The sequence below is a fragment of the Callionymus lyra genome, chromosome 17 (genome assembly GCF_982586985.1).
Source record: "Callionymus lyra chromosome 17, fCalLyr1.hap1.1, whole genome shotgun sequence".
NCBI classification, from domain to species: domain Eukaryota; kingdom Metazoa; phylum Chordata; class Actinopteri; order Syngnathiformes; family Callionymidae; genus Callionymus; species Callionymus lyra.
The window spans coordinates 2,807,444-2,831,776 of record NC_141834.1 but is presented as its reverse complement, the minus strand read 5'-3'; the positions used below and the strand labels follow the sequence as shown (position 1 = coordinate 2,831,776).

The following is a 24,333-nucleotide window of genomic DNA, read 5'->3' as shown; positions in this document are numbered from 1 at the left end:
AGGGTTCTTTGATTTGTCCTCAGGGGAGTGAGAAGGTTGCAATTGGAGGATCTGAGGCGGCGGGTTGGACAGTATGAGGGGGGCCAGATTATTGAGGGACTTGTAGGTGATGAGGAGAACCTTGTATTGTATGTGGTGTGTGATAGAGAGCCAGTGGGGTTCTATGATTAAGGGGGTGATGTGGTCTGTGAGCAGACGGGCAGCAGAGTTCTGGATGTATTGTAGTTTGTGGAGATGGGAGGAGGGGAGCCCGTAGAGGAGGCTATTGCAGTATTCTGGAGGTTATGAAGGCGTCGACGAAGCAGTGGATTGTGAAAGGGAGGGATGGAGATGGGATACATTGCAGAGGACAATGAAGTTTGGGTTGTATTATTTGTGTGAGGTTTGAATGAGAGGGTGGAGTTGAGGATAAGACTGCGTACGGAGGGGGAAGGAAGGAGTGAGTTGTTGTCAAGGGTGAGGGCGACGACCTGGATCGATAAGAGCAGAAGTTCTGTTTTGTTGCTGTTGAGTTTTAGGAAATTGTTTTGGTGTGTGATGGTGGAGAGAATGACTGAGGTGATAGATTTAGTGGATATGTTCACCCGGGTGCTGTCGACAAATGAAGTCCATGGTTGCGGATGATGTGACCGAGGGGAAGCATGTGGAATATAAAGAAGTCCGAGCACAGAACCTTGTAGTACTGAAGGGAAAACACCACATTAGACAAGAAATATTGGACGATTAAACATAACTTTAACTTTTATCAGCCAACATGGGCCTGGTCATCAAGTTTTATTAGAAAGCAACTTACATTTTCTTTACCTTGCAGCAAGGACTCGGAATTATTTTATCTGAGAATGTAGGTTCTTCTTTAAAGTTTAGTATAACCTGCTCAGTCCAACTGTGACGAGCCCTTAGAGGTAAATGAAAACAACAAACTTGAGTTTCCATATATATATATTTAGATACACAATATTTACACTCTGTATGTACACTTGAAGATGTAAGTTTTTGACACTAAACTTTTTTCTCCGCGGTGTCTGTTGAACCATTTGTCTCTTGCTCAGCCATCTTCCCCCTAAACCAACCGAGCTTCGCCTCCCCACTTCCCTCCTCCCTGTCTCACCCCACGACCACTGTAGCACTGCATCACTCCTGAAAAAGCAAGCAAGTGAGTTCTCATTAAAAATATCGTCAAGTTTCAGTTCTGTACATTTAAACTCCTTCATATCAAAACTGGACTGTACAAAACGTAACAAGTCTTCTAGGCCCGAACTTAAATCTCATGCACAAGGAAAAGTACCATTCTGAGATTGACCCGGGAACGTCAAGAATATGCCGACAATGGAGCGAACGAGTTAAAGCTGAAACATGTTTTCCTTCCTTTGTAAACTGGAGGTTTTCTTTACCCTAGTCTGAGAGCAGTTCGTAGTGTCACAGTGTTTTCACAGGAAAATAAACGTCAAAGGTTTTAAACACGTAAACATTCGACAGGCAAACGTTGAAAAGCATTCAGAAAGAAAAGCGGAGTCGGGGTTTCTATCCCAGGATGTCCAGGTACACAGGCGGGTTCTTGACCAGAGACAGCAGTCGGCTGTGGATGTCCTTGATCACCATCCTCTGTTGCGGCTCCCTCTGCCAGCAGCCCTGCATCAGCATGTACACCTCCTTCGGACAGGTGCGCGGACGCTCCAGCTCCCGACCTTGAGTGATGCACTCGATGGCCTGAAGACGAAAATCAAAGTGTCAACACAAACATTGGCCCAAACCTATTGATCTCCTCAATGGGATTCCTTGTTCCTCAAGCTCAATCCTCAAAGCTGGTCCTCAAAACAAAGGGACGAGGATCATTTTACCACTTTGAAATTAAGTGTTCCAAGCATGGTCAAACCGCAGGTATGCAGTCTATATACTATAAACACGTATCGTTGTATGTTAGCTTTACTAGCTGACCACATGCTCACGTATCAAGTTCTTATTAGCGCAGTGAAAACATCTTTAGTTTACTTGTTGTTTGACCTGTGTGCAGATTTGATTGAATACAGTAAACATGCCTTGTATCAAACAATACCCATCTCATCTGTTTTAGGATCTTCCAAACTGAACCTGAAGAACCTTCTCACCCAACTGTCCCTCCAGCAGCTCTACTCCGAGTGTCTCACCAGAAACACCTGTTCTAGAAAGTCACTTCTATCTAGCAAAACTGCCAGCTAGTGAAACTGTTTTTGTCCTGCTGAGAACAATGGGACACACAGAATCAGGCTACTGTAATGAAGTGCTTAAGTTATCTGGGAGACACTTGGAGTCTCACTCTTCCTGTAGTTTTAAGCTGTTCTGGGACCACTGTGCTCACAACGTGAACCATAAAGCACCGTCCGCCGACTCGGCTCCAGACGTCTCACTGTTTTGGGATGGTTTATTTGAGAGGTTTGGCAACACAATAATTGGACTGTCCTTCCCCGGCTGAGACAGATCGTGTCTAACAAGGTTCAGCTCGTCGGCTGGAGGCAGAAATAAAGAATCAATGTGATTAACATTGAGCGCGGAGCAACATGATCCACTGCTGAGCTAAGAGTCCGTCGCTGGACTATCAATATGGGTGCATGAAGGTTTAGTCAGGACTGACCCTGTAATCCCCTTGCCACAGTGTAGACCTGAACCTTTTGATGATGTCACACTATTGAGTCAAGTTTCCTGACACTGTCATGTCTGTGTGATGGTCCGGAGAAAGGAGGCTCTCACCTCACTGTTGGAAAGCTGGTACCAGGGTTGTTTGCCGTAGGTGAAGATCTCCCAGAGAACGACCCCAAAACTCCAGATGTCACTCTCGGTGGTGAACTTCCTATACATGATGCTCTCCGGTGGCATCCAGCGGATCGGCAGCATGGTCCGACCACCCACCTGCTTGGGACTCGGTGATTAGTTGTGAAGAAAAGCTCCCTCTAGTGGGAAAAAGTATTTACCCGATAATAGTCTGTGCTGTAGATGTCCCGGGACATCCCGAAGTCTCCAATCTTCACCACCAGACCTTCACCCACCAGGCAGTTTCGTGTGGCCAGGTCTCGGTGAACGAAGTGGAGTGAGGCCAGGTAGACCATCCCTGAAGCGATCTGGGCCGCGATATGGAGCATCTGAGGCAGCGTCAGCTCGCCAAGGGGGGGTAGCTTAGTCTCCTCTAGGATCCTGGCATCAGGACCGTGAGCTCTGAGACACACAGTTTATACACATTCACCTTTCTGACCATCTTTTGAATTTGTTATTTTATTTTGAGATTCTACATTCAATTTATTTTATTTTTCCCAGAACAAACAATAAATGTTATCATCGTCATGAAAAGAAACATCAAAAACAACAACAAACATTTCACAATACATTATTTCAAATGTGAAACAATAAAGAACTAATTATTATAAAGTTGACTTTAGAATTTTTTTTTTAATTTGGCTGTCTTTAAAAAGAGGTTGTTGTAAAGGAATTTTCTTTTGAGGCAAAGCAAGATTGTAGTTCAACAATTTTTTTTTTTTGTGTAGCGGTTGTACTTGTTTCTAGTCAACTGCTTTTACAATTTTTGTTATAATTGTTTAGAATTGCGATGGAACTTGCTGAAGGGAGTTTTGTTTGAAAATTTGAGACATTTTTTATTTGTTAAACCTTTGTTTTTTCTTTCTGAATTTAGAAATGGTTTTATTTGCCATTGTTACTGGATAGTGTTTATTTGAACTGTAAAATAACACTTTAAATACAATATATATTTATTTGTTTACTACAAAAACTTTGAAACTCTTTTGGCTTTTACTGGCCATTATATGTTGGGAACAGATAAAGATTATTTAAGTTGTTATTAATTGACAGCTATATTTTTTAGTTTTATGCATTTAAAAAAATCACAAATAACAAACATCTACTTATATGTCGTGTAACATCAACTGTTGCACTCACTGCCGCTTTGACGAAACACTCTCTGTCAGGGGGTCATAATGTTATTGTAGTTCTGTGTCAGTGTGTCCGGGATCTGCACTGAGATGCTGAACAAACAAGGTTGGGCACAATAAAGACTGTTGATGGGGAACATGAGTCTCGCCCACAATTGATTAGCAATAATGCGATTGAGTGTTGCGGCGTCGCAGCTCACCCACTCGCTGCCTAAATGAGTCTGTCTCCCCACAGAAGCTACTAGTCTTCAGGAGCAGGATTAGTTTAACGGGCAGGTGGCGGAGCAGCTGCCCGATGGGGGCGACCAATTCTGTTTCTGGAAATGCGATTTTAAATCTGTGAGTTTGTGATTCACTCGTGTTCTCACACAAATTTGCAGGTGAAGCTTCTCCAGCTGACGAGAAGACTCTGCAAACTTTCTCATGGAATAATTGCAGGACTTCCTTTAACGTGTCGTGTCGAAAGTTGTGTTTGTCAAAACTGCAGATGTGAATCTGTAATTTGTATTTTTTATTAAAAATCTAGAAGAAGATTAAAGGTTTCAATTTAGGCAACATTTGTTGTTTGGTTTCCTGGTTACCGTCTCTCAAGTTCATCTACCAAAGTCGGTCAATCTATGGGAGGGTCTAAAGTAGGTGGAGAGTCAAAATGGTGGATCAAAAAATCTGAATATAAGCTAATGTGGAAGTGAAACAAATTAATATTTTGACGTCTCTGGGCCATTAGAACCATTAACACGTCATAGATGTTACCAAAGCTTGACTGACCAAAAACTTTAAGGCTCGCTCAGGTCAGAAGACGAGACTGGGACTCACCGGAGGAAGCGGTTCAAGTCTCCGTGCCTCATGTACTCGAATACCATGGCCAGAGGCTCTCCTTCGGTGCAGACGCCATAGAAGCGGACGATGTGCTGGTGCTGAAGGACGGTCAGGAGCTCCGCCTCCCTCTGAAAGTCCTGCCGTGTCGACTCGTTGGCATCTTTCAGAGTCTGGTCCAGAAAGAGTTAATTTACAGATCAATATATGGAGGGAAACAATCAATAAGATCTTTTTCATCACTGCAGACATCAAGATGACGGCCCAAAATATAACCACCAAACTTCTACTGTGGTCAATAATCCCAGCTTTCCAGGGTATGAGGCGATCAGAGTTCCATCAATCACACAAGCAGCCGAAACGTAACCTTATAATCACGTTGAATTTAGACTATACAAATATTAGTTTATGACAGACATGATTAACAAGGATTATGGCTAACACTGGACCCTGCTAATGCCACACACCTTGATGGCCACCAGCATCTTGTCACTGTCGGGACACAGGTGAGCACACTCAGCCAGGTAGACCTTCCCAAACGCTCCTTCGCCGAGTTCCCACTTCAGCACAATGTCCTTCCGCTTAATGTGCTGCACACCTGAGGAGGAAGATGTCACCGTGGATTCAGACCGTGTTGCAGAGTGAGCCCTTTCTGTAGAAGGTGTCCAATCTTTTTAATTCTCAACACACATTACAGATAGCTACTCTGGTACAATTACAAATATTTGTAAAATTTGTTTTAAAATTTCCTCTTCAACTTGATGATCAGCAGAAACAATTAGTCCACGTCCTTAAACTTGTTTGGCACTCACACATGTCCTTGTCCTTGATGATGCCGCAGAAGTACTGAGGGTTCTCCACGAAGCTGGACAGACCGGAGTCTTCATCCGAGGAAGGCGGGCTGCTGCCGAAGTTCATGAATCGCAGCGACACAGCGAGATCGTCCTCGGTTCCCAAAACCGATGAACCTGCGGCGAGCGGGGTAAACAAGCAACACACAACACCTAATCAGTCTTTTGTGATTGCTCCGACCATCATGAAGCCATTCAAAGAAACAAATTTCCGCCAGAAATCGACAGCAAAAACCGGGGCGGCGTGTTCGTGGTGATGACGGGCCTTCATAATCACCATCATCAGTTGCCGCAGCAATCAGACCACATTGAAGTGAAAAAATGACAACAGAGTTGCCGCAGAGCCTTCAAACTCGGACTATTAAAAGCCGAGTAAGTGTGAGACCCCACTCAGCTACCACAGAACCCCCTGAGTCTCAGTCCGAGTCGGGAAATGGAACAACAAAGAGGGAGGCGATGGAGGATGGAAAGATGCAGGAGGGTCCACTTAGGCAATCAGGCACACTTAGGCACTTTAGAGGGAGAAGTGTAACGTGTGTGCCTGGTGTGTGTGTGTGTGTGTGTGTGTGTTGGGGCGGGGTCAGAGGGGAACCATATCTCATGAGCTGTTCACATCCATCCATCTTCTTTAATGGCCGAGCCACAAGGCGGTGGCGAGGGAGGCCTGCCTCGTTCCCTGGCTGTAATTAAGGCACTTTAGTGGTGGATGTCCAGAACGGACCAGGATGAGAGGGTCGGACTGAAGTTGGGCACACCTTGTACCCGAACGCTTCCGTTTAAAGCTCCCAAAAGTTCATATTTGAAGAGGGGCGATGAGGTCCCCTGATCTGCTTAAGACAGTGGTCACCAATGATTATTACTTACCCATTCTTACAACCCACCAACACTACTTTTGTCAAATGATCAATCAATTGGGAATCAATTAATGAATTGAATTATGTTTTTGTCCATTTTTGCGAAAGCTTTTGTACTTGAATTTGTTTGGTGAAGTTCTGTTCCAATAAATATAGAAAATAATGGTTATCAAATTGTTTTTAAATTATTAAATATTTACATTCTAATAGATTTTCAGGAAATCTCTCCACTCTCGAAAATGATCTCAATAAATATGTTTAACGGTAGCTTGAGCTTATATAATTGTTTTGCTTTTATTTTATTCTATTAAAAGAGCTTGTTGTAAACTGAAGGCCCGTGGACCAAATCAGGCACAGTAATCCATTGATGTGGCCTGGAATTGTAGATAATATTTAGGAAAAGTTCATGTATAATCACTGTAGGATTATTGATTATAAATTGATGATGAATCTTAACAATTCACAGCCTGTGTGTTTGTGGGCCAGCTTTACGCCATTATGACTTCAGTATGACACTTCAGCTATAACTCTTGTTAGACCGAGAACACTTCTTAAACAGACAGAACTTACGGTGAATCCCAAACTTGGAGTGATGTCCACACTTGCTGATGACCACGATCATGACCAGGAGGAAGACAGAGGCGAACAGAGCCAGACCGACGGCCACAGAGACCTTCAGCATCAGACGCAGGTTAACACTTATCGTTACTATCTACCGGTGAAGGTATTTACCACAAATACTCGACTCTCCAGGTTCTCGGTCACGTCCACGTCAGGTTTGGTGGTGGGAACTGAGGGCAGAATGAAGAATGTCACGTGAGGAAACATCACAGTGGATGAAAAGAGACGAAAACTCACCTGGATCGTGGTCGAAGACTGATGGAGAGAAAAAAGCAAGTGTTAAATGGAGACGGTTTGCAAATTGGATAATGGACGTACCGGGAAATATGCCCTCTGGGTTCAAAGGGTCGAAGGGGTTGTCCATGAAGTTCCCCGTGACGTTGGCCTCGTCGCCCCCGAGACTGTTTTGCACCAACAGCGTGTACAGGCCGTTGTTGAGGTGCGTGGGCTTGTTGAGGTTGAGGCAGCCGTGCTGGGACGATCCGTCTGTTTCCTCCCGCATGAAAGACATGTACACGTATTTCGTCTCCACCAGCTCCCTGCCCTGGTACAGCCACGAGATCTTTATCTCTGGGTTTCCATCCGCAATGAAGCGGAAGCACCACTCATGGAGCTTCACCGCATCCAACAGGGAGATGATTTTGGCGGGAACTGTTGAGACATAAAACAATCTGTGACCGAGCCAATCACAGGTCCTGTACCTGGATCAGTCCAGCAAATTAAATATAAATATTGGAACATTTTTGGTGCGTTTGTGATTTTAATGATAAGAAAAAGGATAATTTCCTTCATGTATCCAAGGGTCTCAGAGAAGCAGCTGCTTGGTTGAAAATATTGAGAAACCACAGCTTTGGACGGTTTTTTCTTGACTTTTCGAAACTCCTGATGAGCTCATGTCACTCTTTCAGCCGAGGACTGATACAGGAGCAGCAGATTCCACGGATCAATGAGCCCGAACATCCCGCTGACCTGCTATGAATAATGAATCCAAACCCCTCGACCACAAAAGCTACCTGGAAGCTAGACAGGACATGAAGTTACAGGAAACACGTTAATTACACGGAACATTTGAGTGCAGAAAGAAAGCCCCCCCCCCCCCTTATTAACCTGCGACCTGTCTCCCAAAGTGCTGACAGGAAGTTTGTCTCGCTGGATCTTCACTGATTTCTGGTCAGTTAGCAGAGTGAGGTTAAATTAAAAGATTTATCAAAAAAGGATGTATGTATGTGTGTTTATGGAGACCAAAATGTCTTACTTAGTTCTGGAATTTCTGTCACCGAATTAAAGTGGAAAATAAAATAAAAAACAATGAGAGTACAGAGATTGTTTATTAGGTAAACGTGGACGCTGATTCTCTTCTCTTTGTCTGACTCTAGTTCATCGTCACTGATGAAGTCATTTTCGGATACTTGGAAAAGGAATCAGATACTTGTTTTGATATATTTGTATATGGTCCATGACTTTCTCTCATTAACCATCCCTGCCTACATAAATATCTACAAGATTTTAACAAGATTTTAATGCCTTTATAACATTTTCTTTGAGTGAGTAATTCCGTCCATTTTTCCAAGATAACTTACTTTTCCCATATCTGGCAGACATTCGTTTAAATGAGTTTAAGGACCAAAAACATCTTAATTTTCTAACTTTCTAACATGTAAAAGTCTAAACAGACATCACTAACCAAACTGATTAATTTTTACCATTTGGATTATTAACGATAACAAACTTCACTCACTCCTGGACTTTTTTACTCACTTGTTGACAAGTCAATGACCAGATGTTTGCCTGAACTGAAACTGAACTATTATTTATAATAAATTAAACATGCGAAACAACACTGGTCTCCTAAACAATTTTTTTTTTTTCTCGGTGCGAGTCAGTCATTCGAAAAGGTTGTATTATCAATAAAAGAAAAAAGTTAAATAAATCTCACTGTGATTGAAAGCAAGTCTGATTGAAGAGTTACAGAAGTCTGACTGCAAAGGTTAAGTTCTACGACTAAAGCCATGCTCGCGGAGCGCTGTAGGAGCACCGGCAGTAAACGCCCGCTGTTCTGGGAGATCATTACAAGTAATTAAAGGGCCGACAGTTAACGAGTGTCCGTCCACCAGGGGGGCTGCTGTTGATAGATTAGCAGCACTAACGCATTTACAGCCCGCCAATCATCGCAGATGAAGCAGTTTTCCGGAGTAGGAGGAAAAGTCCATTAGCACTGGCTCAAATCAGATCTCAGCGCAGTTATCAGCCCCCATTTTTCCTGCAGCTCATTATCCGTCCCATGATACTGGGCCTCAGCTGATTGGCGCCTGCACTCTTTTTTGGTTTTATTTCCTCCCGAGTGTCACTGAGTTGGTGATATACGATTTTGTTTATAATATTTACAGTAATGCATCACTAATGCATTTGAATGCGTTCTCTGAGGGACCACCGGGGGCTGTCATTCCTCCGGCAACTTTCAAGAGCACTAATGTGTCTGGAAGAAGAAAACAACATGAAGCCCGGCAGGTCAACGAGGCTGTAATTTAGCCACGACTCGCTCGCTTTTCTTGGCGTTCTCGTGTATCCGTGAGCTGCTCGACGACGAGCGGCACTTCAGCACTATTATTTTAACAACCCTCGCCAGGTAAGAGAGAGCTCCATTAGAGCACGGCGGAACACGCCGGCGCTCCACGACTGATGCAACAATTATTTTATCTTTTAGTCTTTCAACCAACTGAACACATGATGGTTAATCTGAGTCGGAAAAATGTTTGTCATTAATGTTAAAACAAAGTCAGATTAATTTGTGTTGCTGGGCACCACCAAAGTTATAGGATAATATAAATTAGAAAGCATGATTCAACAAAGTTACAGAAATAAATTTAATTGTTAAAGAGCAAAGATAAACAGCAGCAGAATAAACGTTCAAAAGAATACGTTTGTACTGTGTATTTAAATTACCCAGTCCTGAAATGTAATTATTATTATTATTAATAATAATAATGATAATCTAGTATCAAATATAGTTAATAACATTTAATAACAGAGATCTAAAATAATGGAAGATAAAAAAAAAAAAAATAATGCTTATAATATTGAAGTTGAAAAACATAATCTCAGCTAAATAAAAATGATAAAAATGTTATGCCGATACCGCTAAATTAAAGATTATTTTATTGATAAGAAATTAACGTTGATTAATACAATATGGAATATACTGCAGGACAGAATAATAAAATTATAATAATGAAAACAAAGAAAGTAATTATAAATCATCGCAAAATAAATAAAGAAACCATATCTTTATATAGCTAAATGATATCAAAGTAAAATAAAAATAAAATAAATGTAATTTAATAATAAAATTCATTTGTTTAGAATAAATTAAATGAGGAGAGTAAAGTTAAAAAAAATTCAATATATAAAATGAAAGTATAAAATATAATAAATACCAAATGTGAATTCGAGTATAAAAAAAATCTATTAAAGATATACAAATGTAATTTTAACGGATTATAGTTAAGAGAGCATTTTCAAAATTATCAAATACAATATTTTAAATGATTTATAGTTGAGGGAAATATGTACCAACAATAGAACCAAATGTGAACTCATTCTCAATTAGAAAAGAGTAGAATAATAGTAAATATGTGCGAACGGTGATATATGCAAGAAAAGAGCTAAATCAGCTAAAATGACAAACAACAATCTCAGAAAATGTGGAGAGTACCGTGCACTCCTGCGATCGCTGCCACATCTTTCTCCATTAAATGTTCTGGAACACACTTGAGCCGGAGGAACACGGGAGACCCGACTGAGCGAGCAGCAGCGCTCCACTGCTCTGCTGCTCTGACCTCCATTAAGAGGGCTGACTCGACCTGAGTCGGGGGTTTTTGGAGAGTGCGCCTTTATTTCTGCAGACACTTACACTCGATGTCCAGCTGCACCATCTCCTCGCCGGGCCCAGCTTGGTTCTCGGCCTCGCAGGTCAGGTTGTGCATGTTGTCGCTGGAGGAGACGTTGGTGAGGTACAGAACCAGCTCTAATGTGGAGTCCCAGATTCTCTCCTGAGGGGGACACACAAAAGAGACGATGACGCTCCCTCTCAAAAATAAGTAACAAAAAAGAAACAAGTGGAAATACGTCGTCCTGACCCGATAACAGCTACAAAGAACCTGAGTTGATTTCAAATGAACCTCACTCAGATAAAATAAATTGAAGAAATATGAAGGACCAACAGAAGTTTAGGACTCTACCCCATAACTTGACTCGAGAATCAAGATGTGGTTTATGTCATGAACTTCAAATGGGTGTCATGTTTTGCCAGTGGCAAAATCGGAGTAGGAAATGATGAAATGATGTGAAAGGTAGCGATGATCAGTATCACGGATCTGAGCTTGTTCATCAAAATTTTGGGGGAAAAAAACGAGTGTAAGAAGACAAGAGTTTGGGGCTATAAGGACAAGTGTGCTTTCAGGTTTGTAGGCAGAGCCACTCACGGGTTCAAATTCAAACCAAACAAATCCAAACAGCTTCACCACAGTGAACCTGATGCCATTAAATACTCAGAGCTAATTACAAATTCCAAACAGCTGCCGCCAGAAAGACGCTAACTGTGCTCTTAAGTGACGGCCCTGCTGCTCCAGCCGGCCTATTTGAAAAAATAAGAATCATTGTAATACCAAGAAAAATTAACAAATTACATCAAGCATATTGAAAATAAATGAGCTAAATATCTTCTGATTGGTACATTTATTTTAGTTATGAGCACTTCAACATAAAAATGTGCCAAAAATAATTAAAATTAAATGACTAACATGTTTATTTATTGAATATATATATATTTTTGAATGCAAATATAATATTAAAATTAGTAATCAAAACGTTTTAACCCTCCCTCAGATGATACAAAAAAATGAGGACATCGTACTGAACATTAAATCGAGTACTGTACATTAGAACGTGGGTACAATGACTCACAAAACATGCATGAGAAATTCCTATTTGAAATCTAAACACCACCGCAGTGAACCTGTTACACGTTAATTACACGTTCATTTCCTAGGACATCATGAGTACTGTAAATTCCATTTTCAAAGAGCCAAAGAAAAACTTTGATATTCCAAAGGGGCATATATAGTATTTAAATGATGTTCCAAAGGGTTTTAAATTTTTAACTAAATTGTTATATGTATTATATTTAGGAAAATAAACATTTATCCTCACAAAGAATTGGCGTACATTTTCAATACATCATTTAATAAGCTTACTTCATAGAAAATGTGAATGAAATTAATACTATGCATAAAACTAGTAAATTACAGAAAATTAAACAAATGAACCTAAAAATCAATGTAAAGTAATTATTTTAATGAATTTATATAATAAAAATACATCTTAAATTACTTGAAATGTAACTACTCGATTAAAAATAAATGAATATAGTAGCAATTGGTAGTTACAATTATGTGTTGCCGGATGGCAACCTCGACCACACACACAAACACACACTTACTCACTACCTGTGTGTAGTAGTGGGAGTGGAGCAGCTCGGTCCTCCACCTCACACGTGGAGTCGGACTCCCCGTCACATGGCAGGCGAAGGTCAGGTTCCCTCCTTCTCGGATCTTGTTTTTGGAGGGAAGAATGGTCACCTGAGGCAGGCCTGAGATCGGCAGAAGATAACGCTGAGAATCAGACCTGAGCTACAGTCTGTCTCCTGGCAACGCTGTCTTCACTCTATATGGTACTGAAAAAACAATTGAGAACCAGATTCCGGATAATGTGGGGAATTACTTTTTGCACTGTGAGTGACACATCTACGTGAGTGTCCCGGCGTGGGTTTGATGGGTCATCTCCGCCTGCTGAGCTGAAATACTTCTTAACCAAACTGGAACTGAAATGTCAGAATTTGAATCCAACCTTTCTACTTCCTGTTGCGACTCAAAACAATATTTCATGGTTGAGAGGTTTGCTTAATTTAAATATCATATACAAATGCTTCCCCCCAGAGCATGCTGTGTTGCTCGGTCAAACCTGGTCAGCACTGTGAGCGACTTTGGTCTAAATATTTAATGAACATAATTAAGATATAAGTGTATTTTATGAATTTAAAAAAATATATATTTTTCTATGAGGCAATTTTTGGATGACCCAGATGTGAAGCTAATTAATACATATATATATATATATATTTTTAAATATATATCATTATTAAGTAATAAAATATGTATTATTTAATCATATTTACAATGTTGTTAATGCCTGTTAATAATGTATATATTTGTATTAATTTCAAAATGTAGTATTTTTTAAATATATTTTTACATATAAAATACATTTTAATATATATAAATAAATGCTTCATGAACCTTTTCAAGAAAACTTGTCAAGAGGACAACACAACCTTAGTCTGAGAACTTACTGCAGTTTTCCAGCACCAGCATGTCCAGAAACTCCTCCTGATCCCCGGGCATGCAGGGGTTCTGAGTGTCGATGTCGGCGCGACCGCTTCGCTGCCACTGCTGCAGCCAGTGCAGCTCGCAGGAGCAGACCAGAGGATTGTTTCGCAGGATCCTGGAGCACAAACCAACACCTTGTATTTTCTATTTTCATGACAAACATCGGTAACTTTGTTCAACGTTTCAGCAGACATGACCATTTCTTCTCTCAACAATGACTTTCACTGCCACAATTTGTCTCATCCAAAAGAGCTGTTGCCATTGGAAACGCAGAGCTGCCAATCAAGTGCACAAAGAATGAGAACACAAGAAAGGAGAACAAGTTGAATCACAGATGAGATGAAAAGAGCCCTTCAGTTCTCTCTAAACTTCAGTCTTCATACAATGCTGCAAATATTTAATTCTATGACGCAGAGACGGGTGAGGGATTGGAGCAGACGATTGGCTGGTATGTCAGGATCAATTCGACCACACAGTGAGAACATATGGCAGCTTCTCATGTGTGGTCCTTAAAGCTCAGAGCACGGGATGTTTTTCAACTCAATCTCATGATAGATGGATCTGACTCCTGATTCTAAATCCGATATTGAGGTAGAGAGAAGAAGATTTCTAATTCTCTTTAAATGTTCCACCGACTTCTGTTTTTTAAAACTCCTCCTCTTCCATTCTTTCTTGTCTAATCTTCTATCTATTTTGATCTTTTATCCCTCATCATTTGTCCACACTCTTGAACATTTTACTTTCAAACCTAAATGTCTTATATTTTTTGACCATTCATTTTTCCATCTTTCTTTCTTTTCCCTCAATCTTTCATTGACTTCTTTTATCTTTTCTTCATTTCACAATCAATATTTTACCTAGTGTTTCAACTCTTATTATTACTTTGGTTCAAGACCTCATTTTCTTATTTTTTTTCAGTAAATTTGTCTTTTTTAATGAGTGCTTTCTAAATAAAATTAAAAACCTAAAGACAGTAATAACAGGAGCTGTCACCTGTTGCCTTATTTTGTCAACTATGGTGTTGTATAATGCAGGAATGTTTCACAGTAAGAAGGTGATACACCCTGAAAGTTTTTCTTTAAAACTAGAAAAAAATCTAAAACCTGAATTTATATTTGTTGTAAATAATTGTTGTAATAATTTATATGTTTGGTTGTATTGTTTTGTTAAAATCACATTAAAAGATGAGCCCTTCTTAACTGACATCTGATAATTGATTGAGTTCGTTCTTGGTTCACCATAATAAACGAATAAACAAATATAAATATAAATTGCTAATCCATGTGCTGTAATACAACCCCCCCTCATTTTCAATGATGTTTGATTTCGACAATAAAAAGCTAATTTGAATAAAAATTATATTATACATTTAGGTTTTTTTTTACTCAGCGAGGAAGGGCAAAACTCAGCTGGACATAAATACACAAATGAAAAGTAACAAAAGATGCATTATCAGTGTGTTCTTCTTTAAAGTGAAAAATGCAGATTTTTTAAAATAATCTTTTTGTATAATCTATTGGTTAAAAATATCATTTTGTTGAGTTTAAGTAGTAAGTTTTTATCTTTCCGTGTAATATAATAATATAATAATAATAATAAAACAAGTTATTTTTCATATTTAATAAGAGAAATGAATGTAAGAAACGCAGCTTACAGGTTCATCAGGGGCAGGTAGTGAAACACCCTCCAGGAGATGTGCTCCAGAGAGTTGGACGCCAGATTCCTGTTGAGAAGAAAATCAATCAGAGAGACAATAAAGATCAAATTGAACACTCATTTCTATTTCGTATTTAGCTCTGTGGCTGTGTTTGGAATACTACAACAAAACCTTTAGAACAAAGCAGAATTCTTATGTCTAAATGTCTGCAGTTCCTGGTTTCTGTTACTACGTTCTTACTTTCTGACTTTTCTTCAACAAGAACAGTTTACAGTCTGAGGAAGACTTCAATTATTTTTCAGAGTCAGGGAGCATTAAAAAAAATCAGCTGCTCTGTGCGTCCTGTGGTCTCGAGGGGTTGAACCAAAGTAAATGTTGATCAGCTGTCAAATAACAAATGTTGTGCTGTCAACACCAAAAACTCCAGGTAGGAAATTTCAGGGAACATTATTTCAGCAAATGACTCCTGATCAATTTTCTGAGCAGTTCCATGCGGCTCACGTCAAAGGCTTCAGGGACTGAAACAGAATCATATTTGACCGAACAAACCTACAGTCCAGCTCAGAACTTTGATTCTAATTGCTTCTAGAAAGTTACTCCAGACAAACTTTAATGTTTCGGTGCCCAGAAATAACATCAATAATTCAAGACGTATTTTATTACAGCCCATTATTTCAATTAAGTGCTTCATGATAGCGGTTTTATGGTTCGGATCAATGTAACACGGAAGGTTGTTTGGTTGTGACAAGTGGAGTTTGTGAAGGTTCATTTTTGAATATTATCTGTAATGATGGTTTAATGTTGAACTGTCATTAGTCATTAGACTCTTTTTGGTTAATTATAGAAATATTCCTTACTATGTAAGATTGTTTGGACCACCCACCCTGAGAGTCTGTGAGTGTCACATGACCACCAAAATTGCTTTACATCTGTGGCTCAAAGAGTTTTCATATGAAGTACTGAGAGAGTTTTTTAACTAATGAGGATCCCGAGATCCCAAGTTCTCTCCATGGACTCTCCTACACTCTCCTCTTTTTTTCTCCCTATAATTTCCCTCACTCCTCTCCTTATCCATCTGTCTACCCCCCCATCCTTCCTCCCAGCCGGTCAAAGCGGCAGGCCGTCAACAATGAGTCGGGTTCCGCTCGAGGTTTCTGCCTTCTAAAAGGAAGTTTTTCCTCGCCATAGCTCACTGTACAGTGTTTCGCTTCTTGCTCTTTGTTGAATTGATGGGATCTATTTTTCCTTAATCAACTATAGTCTTATTTCAACTGTATAGTGTCTTGAGATAACTTTGTTATGATAAGACACTTTAAATAAAATTGAATTGAATTGAATTGAATTGACATAAAACAAAGGCCTACACAAAAAAAAAAAAGGTTTTGCAAAACAAATGAAGTCGTGTCGGAAGGTTCAACAGTTACAATAATCTGACTGTAGGAGAAACACAATTCTTAATCTTACGTATTACTGCTTTAAAACAAACCACATTTTAAAAAAAATATTGTCTCGTTTGTATAGTTTTTCAACAAACATTTTATAATTTTATTGTTACTATTTTCAGTTATGGTAACATAAATATATTTATATATAAGAATTAGAATTTATATATAAGAGTTTTAAGTTATATTTCTTGTTACAGCCAATCTAAATTTTTATTAGTATTTACATATACATCTGTTCTGATGTGGCATCATTTTAAATCAAATTCTACAACATGAAGTCATCAGAGTTATCAGACTCAACAGCTTCTCGGGTGATGCACGTAAATAAAATCCTGCAGATGACAGGAATCCACACAAGGGAGCGTCCACTTGCAAACCATTACATATTCATTCTGTCGGGGGCCAAGGGTTCAATTATTTGTTTTCCCTGCTCCCAAAAGTTCATGTCAGATACGCTGGCCACTGGGGCGTCTCCATTACAGGCTCGATTCCTGCCGGCGTCCGGAGGGGCCAAGCGAAGCGGGAAGAGAGAGAACAATGTTCCAGGACTAAAAAGAGATTCAGGGGAAGAATAGTGCTCGTATTTGAGACGCCGTGTTCACTGCCCTGCCTTATTATGTCGTATTTTTCAATCTCAGAAACACATCTGTCACACAGAAGCTCCCGCTACTCCCCTCGCCCGCCTGAAGCCCCCTCGCAGAAATATTGATTAAGTGATAATGGACCTTAGTGGAGAGTATTTATTATGCATCAGTTGTCAATAAGTGAGCGAGTAAAAGGTGACTGGTGGATGTCTTCTCCAATTTCTATGGCTAACTGCAAACCCAGACCCCCATGCCTGCCGCCCCCTCACCCCGTATCTGGTCCTTCGAACCTTCCGTCATGCAGATAAACAACAGGGACATGTGGCCCTGGCTCAGATGGAGGAGATGAGGGTCAGCTGCTGATGGAATAACTGATGTCAGGGATCGGGTCGATAAGTCCTGACAGCATTATTTATTTTTGTGATAAAGAGAAAATTGTACGACAGAATGAGATTATGTAATCTGATTGGGTTCCTAGATTACTACACTGGAGTTGTTTTGGTCTCTTACATGTGACTACAACATTAATTCAGCAGCTGGTCTGTGTCATTAGCACATTTTTAAACATTCAAATAGTGGATGCACTGGATCAAGATCAACAACTGGGTTGCTAAAAAGTTTGATACAATTGAATGTATTTCAACAAAGCGGAGCGCATATATAACATTCATACACAAAAATGTAATAAGAATTCACAGGCTTAATGCTAGTATCTATAGGAAATCCCATTGAAATGCTGAACGAGCTTTAATAAGAAATGATTAACTCTTAACATAGATGTAAGATGACCACTGAGATTATGGGATGTGATGAATAGGGACATAAAGTTGTGACCGTCACACATGTCAAGCAGAGAGCTCACTGACAGTGACAAAAACACACACAGGTCAAAACATGACACGAGGAAGACGATCCGTGTGTTATTGACGGGTACTTACACGTATTGGAGCTTTGTGTTTTTCTGGAAGGCGGCAAAAGAGATCAGTCTCAGTTTACAGAAAGTGATGGTGCTGTCGGAGAAAGGGAAGACAAACTAGTTAACAGATTGAGATGAGGTAGTCTTCGTGTTAACATGTGATGGGGTGAGGCCTCATGAAACAGCTGTGTAGTGAAGACACTGCATCATGATACTGTGTGTATCTCGATGGCACTTTCTGCTTTATAATCTCTGGCTCTAATAATAAAATGAGCCCTGGCATCATTTTCAAACTTAGAGTGCCATCTAGGGAACGTTCAGTACATTGACACTGTATGTACAGTTGTATAGTGAAAACACTGTATCATTATACAGTGTCTTCACTTTACAACTGTATCATTAGGCCTCATTAACTCATCAAGTGTTAACTCCTTATGTCTCGGCTGTTGTTCATTATTAAGATAAAAGTTCATCAGTCAAGCAAAGCTAGTTAAGACGTTGTCTGCAGTGTGTCTAAGCTTGCTTAAAGCACGAGTTAAACCCATGGTTTGAAGGCTAAGGTATTTTACTTAAGAGCCAAATATGAATTAGAAGGGAACAAAAATATTTACACCAAACAACATTAAGAGCGCAGTCATTTAAAAGGTTGTTTTCTAGAAAGATAAATAGACAATTGTATTAGTTAAAACTGTAATTATATTGTCTTGGTTCTAAAGAGTCCATGAATCTAGGTTGTCCTGTGAAGGCTTCATAGCTTGAAAAATGTCTAAAACGTCAAATGCTTTCATCAAGAATATTTTTAGGATGTCTCCACATTGAAATTAAGAAACCGAAACTGAAACAAACGTATTCACAGAAGGCACAACAGTCACATGACCAGTCCACCAAATAAAAAATCATGGTGGGATATGAAGGTGAGAAAACAAAGTTTTTTTTTACCTTAAAACTAAAAGAACATTCTATCAGTGCCTCGAGTTGTCATCTTCAAGCAAATACTTACAGATTCTTCAGTTCTTTGTAGTTGGAAAGATCAATATCTGTTATGTTCTCCAGGCCAACTTGGTTCTCAATGTAGCTGTGGGAAGAGAAAGAAACGCGAAACAATGTCATACCATTAAGATACTAGTCGGGTCTACAATATCAGTGTCAACAGCGCTGAACAATGACCATTTAATTCAAGTATTAATACATGGGAAACAAGGACTAGTGGAGACGTCAACCATATAAGGCGATATTGAGACTTCGAATTCCACAAACAATATTGTTAGGAAACGTGTTCAATTCTAAAGAAAGTCTTGGAAAGGAAAATGACTATTGACTATTTAACTAAGAGACGCAGTTGAGTCGAGTTACCTTTGACCTTTAGATCAATAGTGAGCATGTAATTAGCTAAATCATTACACTTTTGCCCCAAACAAACACAGTGATGCAGACAATGATTCCAAGACGAGCAAAACACCAGATGGGAAAGCATTATCACCTTATGCATTCATTCATGTTCTCTGGCAGATTAAGAAACAATAATAACCCATTTTCCAAACAACATTGACACCCTCATAACTCCGCAAGCTAAGACAAAACTCAGCTTTCCACAAATGGAAAGTAACAAAATATACATTATTATTATTAGGTTCTTAAGTGCACTTAGGTGCAGAATGTATTCAACCTACTCCTTGGATCATTTATTTATTAAAAAATATCACATATAGCTTTTTGTTGTTCTTACAGAAATACATACAATATTAAATTTTCTTTTCAAACTTTAAAATATATTTTAAAAGTAAAACAGTTAAACTGTTCTGAAAAAAAGAAATATGGGCATGATAATGTGTGACAATATGATTTACAAGATGTATAGGAGTTTTATATAAATCTAAGATGACTACAAATATTGGCTCTCTCTGTGGAAAAAACGTCAGGTTGAATTAAAAGAGAAGAGGAGCTCTCAAACTCTCCTAAAATAATAATCACCTTGTGTTTTACGGTAACACCGACACAAACCCACAAGCCATTTTAGCAAAATCCTTTGATTTTCTCTAGAATAATAAAAGGAACTACCTATACTGAACAGCTGTGTTTGCATAGCTCTCAATCCGCTGACACATTTCGAGCATTATTTTCACAAAGCTCGAACGGCGAGATTTTGAATGTGGAAAAAGTGTGCGTTTTATTGCCATTGAAACATATTTAAGTCCTCACTGTAAAAATGTCCCCAAAATATTTTGTTCATAAGCTGAATTACCGCCTCAGTCGGATTTTAAAAGTGCATTGAATTAAGAAGAAAAACTGTAAATATTTGTGAGCACTGAGTACTAAGTATTAAGTGGCTGCAAATAAATTCCACTATAATTACAAATATAGAGACGTTTGTTGTTATCCTAGATTTATATCAACTTTCTGACATGTAGTTGTCCAGAGCCATTACTTTAAGTTCACTTACTGCTCAACTGTTTCTGTTGTAACAGTGACATGACAGAATGAAAATGAGTGTAATTATGAATAAAATAAATTAACAAAAATCAGAAAAAAATCTCAAAATTCCTTTATGGTTGAAAAAAGAGGGTCAAGACGTATGGCGTCACTAAAACTTTCACTTCATCCACTGATGCCAACAAACCTTTTCATTCAAGTGTGATTGACACACGCAGCAGTAATGTGATTACAGGGCAGGTGGGCCCGGGATCAACCATCGCCTCAGCTTATTGGATTGAGCCAAGTGGGTTATATATCATCTATTGTTTCTGAGTATATGAAGGGGGGGCGGGAGGGGGTGCAATGAGGGCAATTCTCAAAATTGAATTTATAACCGGCCATTTGAAGGATCTCAGATCCTGCAGCGCACGGTAATGGTTCCTTGTTTGTTCTGTCGTATTCCAGTGCGCTGCCAACAACCCAGCGTTGTTTTCTGGCACCGGTAGCAAAGCGGTAAACACAAGCGGCACCGCTCTGCTCATTTATTGATTGAGCGTTTAAAGAGAATGTCAAGCTTCACTCCGCTCCACGTGTTGAGCTGCAGGTCTTCCAGCACAAGTCGGAGACTGCTAGAGAACAATGGGGCTAAAAAACCAGCAGTAAATTGACTTTCACCACGGAAGTATGCTTCTATAAATGTAGCTTCTTCGACTCAAGAAGTCCTAATTGCTCACATTTGTGTATAGGAACAAAGCCGTAACAACGTGTAGGAGCGGAGAGTGACATTTAGGTTTCCATGCTGGAGTTGATGGTGGGTTGCATAATAATACAGCAGCTATTCAAATCACAAAGTTCCAGTCTTTCCATGAAGAGTTTTTTAAAGCCAACCTTAAATAATAGTTATTAGCCAATACAGTGCTGCTCACTGAAAGTTGGAAATGTCTCCTGTTGAGTCTTGAATCTGCTATAATTTCAGAAATAACTGTTCCAGTAGTACAAAACTCTATATTTTGCACTTGAATGTTTGCAATTCTCTTAAAAAAAAACAAAAAAAAAAACAGAAAAGACCGTTAAATGATGACAAAGACGAGAAGCGCTGAGAGAGCATCCTGCCCATTTCACATGACTTTATAAGATATACAATTGAAGTTTTAAAACAACTTTCACGATTTGTGACAGCTACTAAACTATCACCAGGTACAGGTTGGTCAAAGACCTTCAGACATCATGCAGGTCGATACATTTTTGCACACCAGACTAAACCATATAGTATGGACCTCTTTTTTCCCCTCACTAACATGAAGGTTGATGCTTCTAATTTTTTTTTTACTTTTCTGCTAGAGAAACGTCTAGTGTGTCAGTTAGAAGCCAAACAAGTCCCCTCAACACCTTTCTGATTCCAGATGGAACTTTAGAACAGTACCAACATCTTATCATCCTGATATCCATTGAAACATGTTCATTGAAAATGTCGGACCAACCCTAATCTTTAGGTGGCCTGATGCAAAAGTAGCAGTGAAGACAGCGGAGGAGCTGTATCAGGGCAGACAAGATGAGCTGCTGAAGTTTGAAAGAGATTCATGGTCTGATGGTACAAGCCATCAAGGGGCAGCATGGGACAAATCTGTACCACAACTTGCTAGAAGAGGATGCACCTGTGACATCTAGTAGTTGCAATATTAGTAGTATTCTAGTTCATGTCATTGTTTAAAGACCATTAGCCTAATCAAGGGTTCAGTTTAGTTCAGCTCAGGTTTTAATGAGAATAATATCTGTCTTAAGCCACATTGTTTGATAAAGCAACACTCCTTTCTTTCAATAATATAATTTGCTCTTAAATAGTATTGGTAGCAATAAGCTCAAAATGACAAGAGGGTTCCAGGACTTGCTTGAACAACACACAACACATAACAGTAAGAACACCTTTTTCCTCAGTGATCTGATCCAGCCTTACACCCCAGCTCAGGCTCTGAGGTCTGTGGATCAGAATCTACTGATGGTTCCCAAACAGGGTTCCGACCAGAGGAGAGAAATCCTTCCAGGCTGTTGCTCCTAAGCTTTGGAACGATCTTCCTCTCCCTCTGTGTTTGATGGAGTCTACTGACTCCTTCAAGAAACATCTTAAGACATTATTTGTGCAGGCTTTACTGGGACTCCTGTGTTAGTCTTATGTGTCTTGATCTTTTATAGTATATAGGCATATGACCCTGATCTATAAAGGCTCTTTAGGAATAACCTTTACTTGCTTACTTTTCTGCACCACTGGGAGTGGCACATTTTCAAAGGATTAATTGTTCAATTCTTTAAAACATTCCTTTTCATTGTTGATTTGAATTTGACTCACAAAAGTCACTGTTTATTAAGCAAATGCAACTCAAAGTCTCTCAAAATGTCAGCTTGAGTAAATGTTTAAACCCTCACAACACACCTCGGCCTGATGAGACAATATTTAAGGCATATGAAAAATGACTGAGCGAGACAAACTGCGTCCCGGGGTCCTTCTTTGGACCCCTGGCTGCTTTTAACCAGTCCTCCCCTGTCTACTACTGCTAAGCTCTTAAAATATAAAAACGGTCCACAATTTTTGCATTTTCAAGGTTTTTTAGTCATCCATAAATGGACTTTAACTTCTTATGTTCATTTTTCATTTCATTATTCAAAACATTTTTATTTCACAATTTCAAATCAGTAATATTTACATGCCTTATGTGCTTGAAAAATCTTCAATTTCATTATTTTTTAATTAAAAATGTTTGGCTAAATGATACACTCTTTTATATTCTGCCTTTTTACACGCCAACCCATATTTCCTTTGTAAGTTCTAAATATTCTGAATAATATCTGTAATGATTTCTATTTCAATCAAGTTTTCAAGAAGGCAACTAATGAAGCTAGAGTGTCCAGAACATATTTCGTCAAACCTTTCCAGGAGTAAACACGCCTCCAACAATCTGATCTTACGTTAAAGTACTGATGAACTGAACAGCAGGCAGAGAAGTCTGAAGTCCAGAGGTTGTTTTACTTACATTTCCGTCACATTTTCACTCTCCTGGATGGCCAGAGCAGGGATGCTGTTCAAGCCATCGGGCTCCAGGCACTGCAACATCGTGGAGGAGCAGCGACACGCCGGCGGGCATCCTCCCAGAGAGGACGCCAGTGTGAGGGCGAGGAGGGCGAGGGTCAGGGCTGCACCAGCAGCTAGAGCCATGCTCAGATATGTGTCTCCTCAGCAACAGCTCAGAGGTGAGGAGGCTTCAAACGGACTGATCCAAGTTGGTCAGGGTCTGGTACTGAGCCACAGCAGGCGTGAGCAGCAGGAGGGGCAGCGAGGGGCCTCTGGGGACATGGTAGTGGGCTGCAGGCTCCATCTCGCTCCCTCCAGCAGGCAGGGAGGGGCACCATAACGGGGGCCAGAGTCACCAGACACCTCAGAAAGTGATTGGAGGAGGGTGGGGTGGGGGTCAAGGGTGTGTGAGGGAGAAGATGTTGTGATGGAGATCGTATCTGGACCCCTGTTTGGCTCCAGCATAGATACTGAGGTGTGAAAGGAGCAGGGAGTCAAGTCTTATGGGACAGATGTTCTCCACTGTCGTGGACCACTGGACCGGGCTCGTGTTGGCCGAGTTGAGATTGATACCGGTCGTGATGAATATTAAGATTATTGATCAGGGGGCAGAAGACGACCCGTGTGCAGTTTTTCATCTGTGCGCTGCTGATTCAATGACATGAAAGCATCAATAAAAGAAAAATCACGTATGGACCACGTCAAAGTTTGTTAATTTATAGGCTGCTATATTTAGTGAGCTTCATATGCGTTAAA

At 39.8% G+C, this 24,333-nt stretch overlaps 1 protein-coding gene across 1 annotated transcript; it reads right to left on the bottom strand.

The window, feature by feature from the left end:
• Nucleotides 1–1,521: 1,521 nt before the first annotated feature.
• ntrk1 (neurotrophic tyrosine kinase, receptor, type 1) lies at nt 1,522–23,721 on the bottom strand. The gene is made up of 17 exons (XM_087812678.1): nt 23,540–23,721; nt 19,102–19,176; nt 18,124–18,195; nt 15,154–15,222; nt 13,463–13,614; nt 12,561–12,703; nt 10,967–11,105; nt 7,375–7,707; nt 7,294–7,311; nt 7,168–7,226; nt 7,006–7,108; nt 5,543–5,698; nt 5,198–5,328; nt 4,731–4,903; nt 2,946–3,186; nt 2,725–2,883; nt 1,522–1,707 (listed from the first exon to the last, which is right to left on the bottom strand). Exons 1-17 carry the CDS (start codon nt 23,719–23,721, stop codon nt 1,522–1,524), a joined length of 2,391 nt encoding a protein of 796 aa, XP_087668804.1.
• Nucleotides 23,722–24,333: the final 612 nt, after the last annotated feature.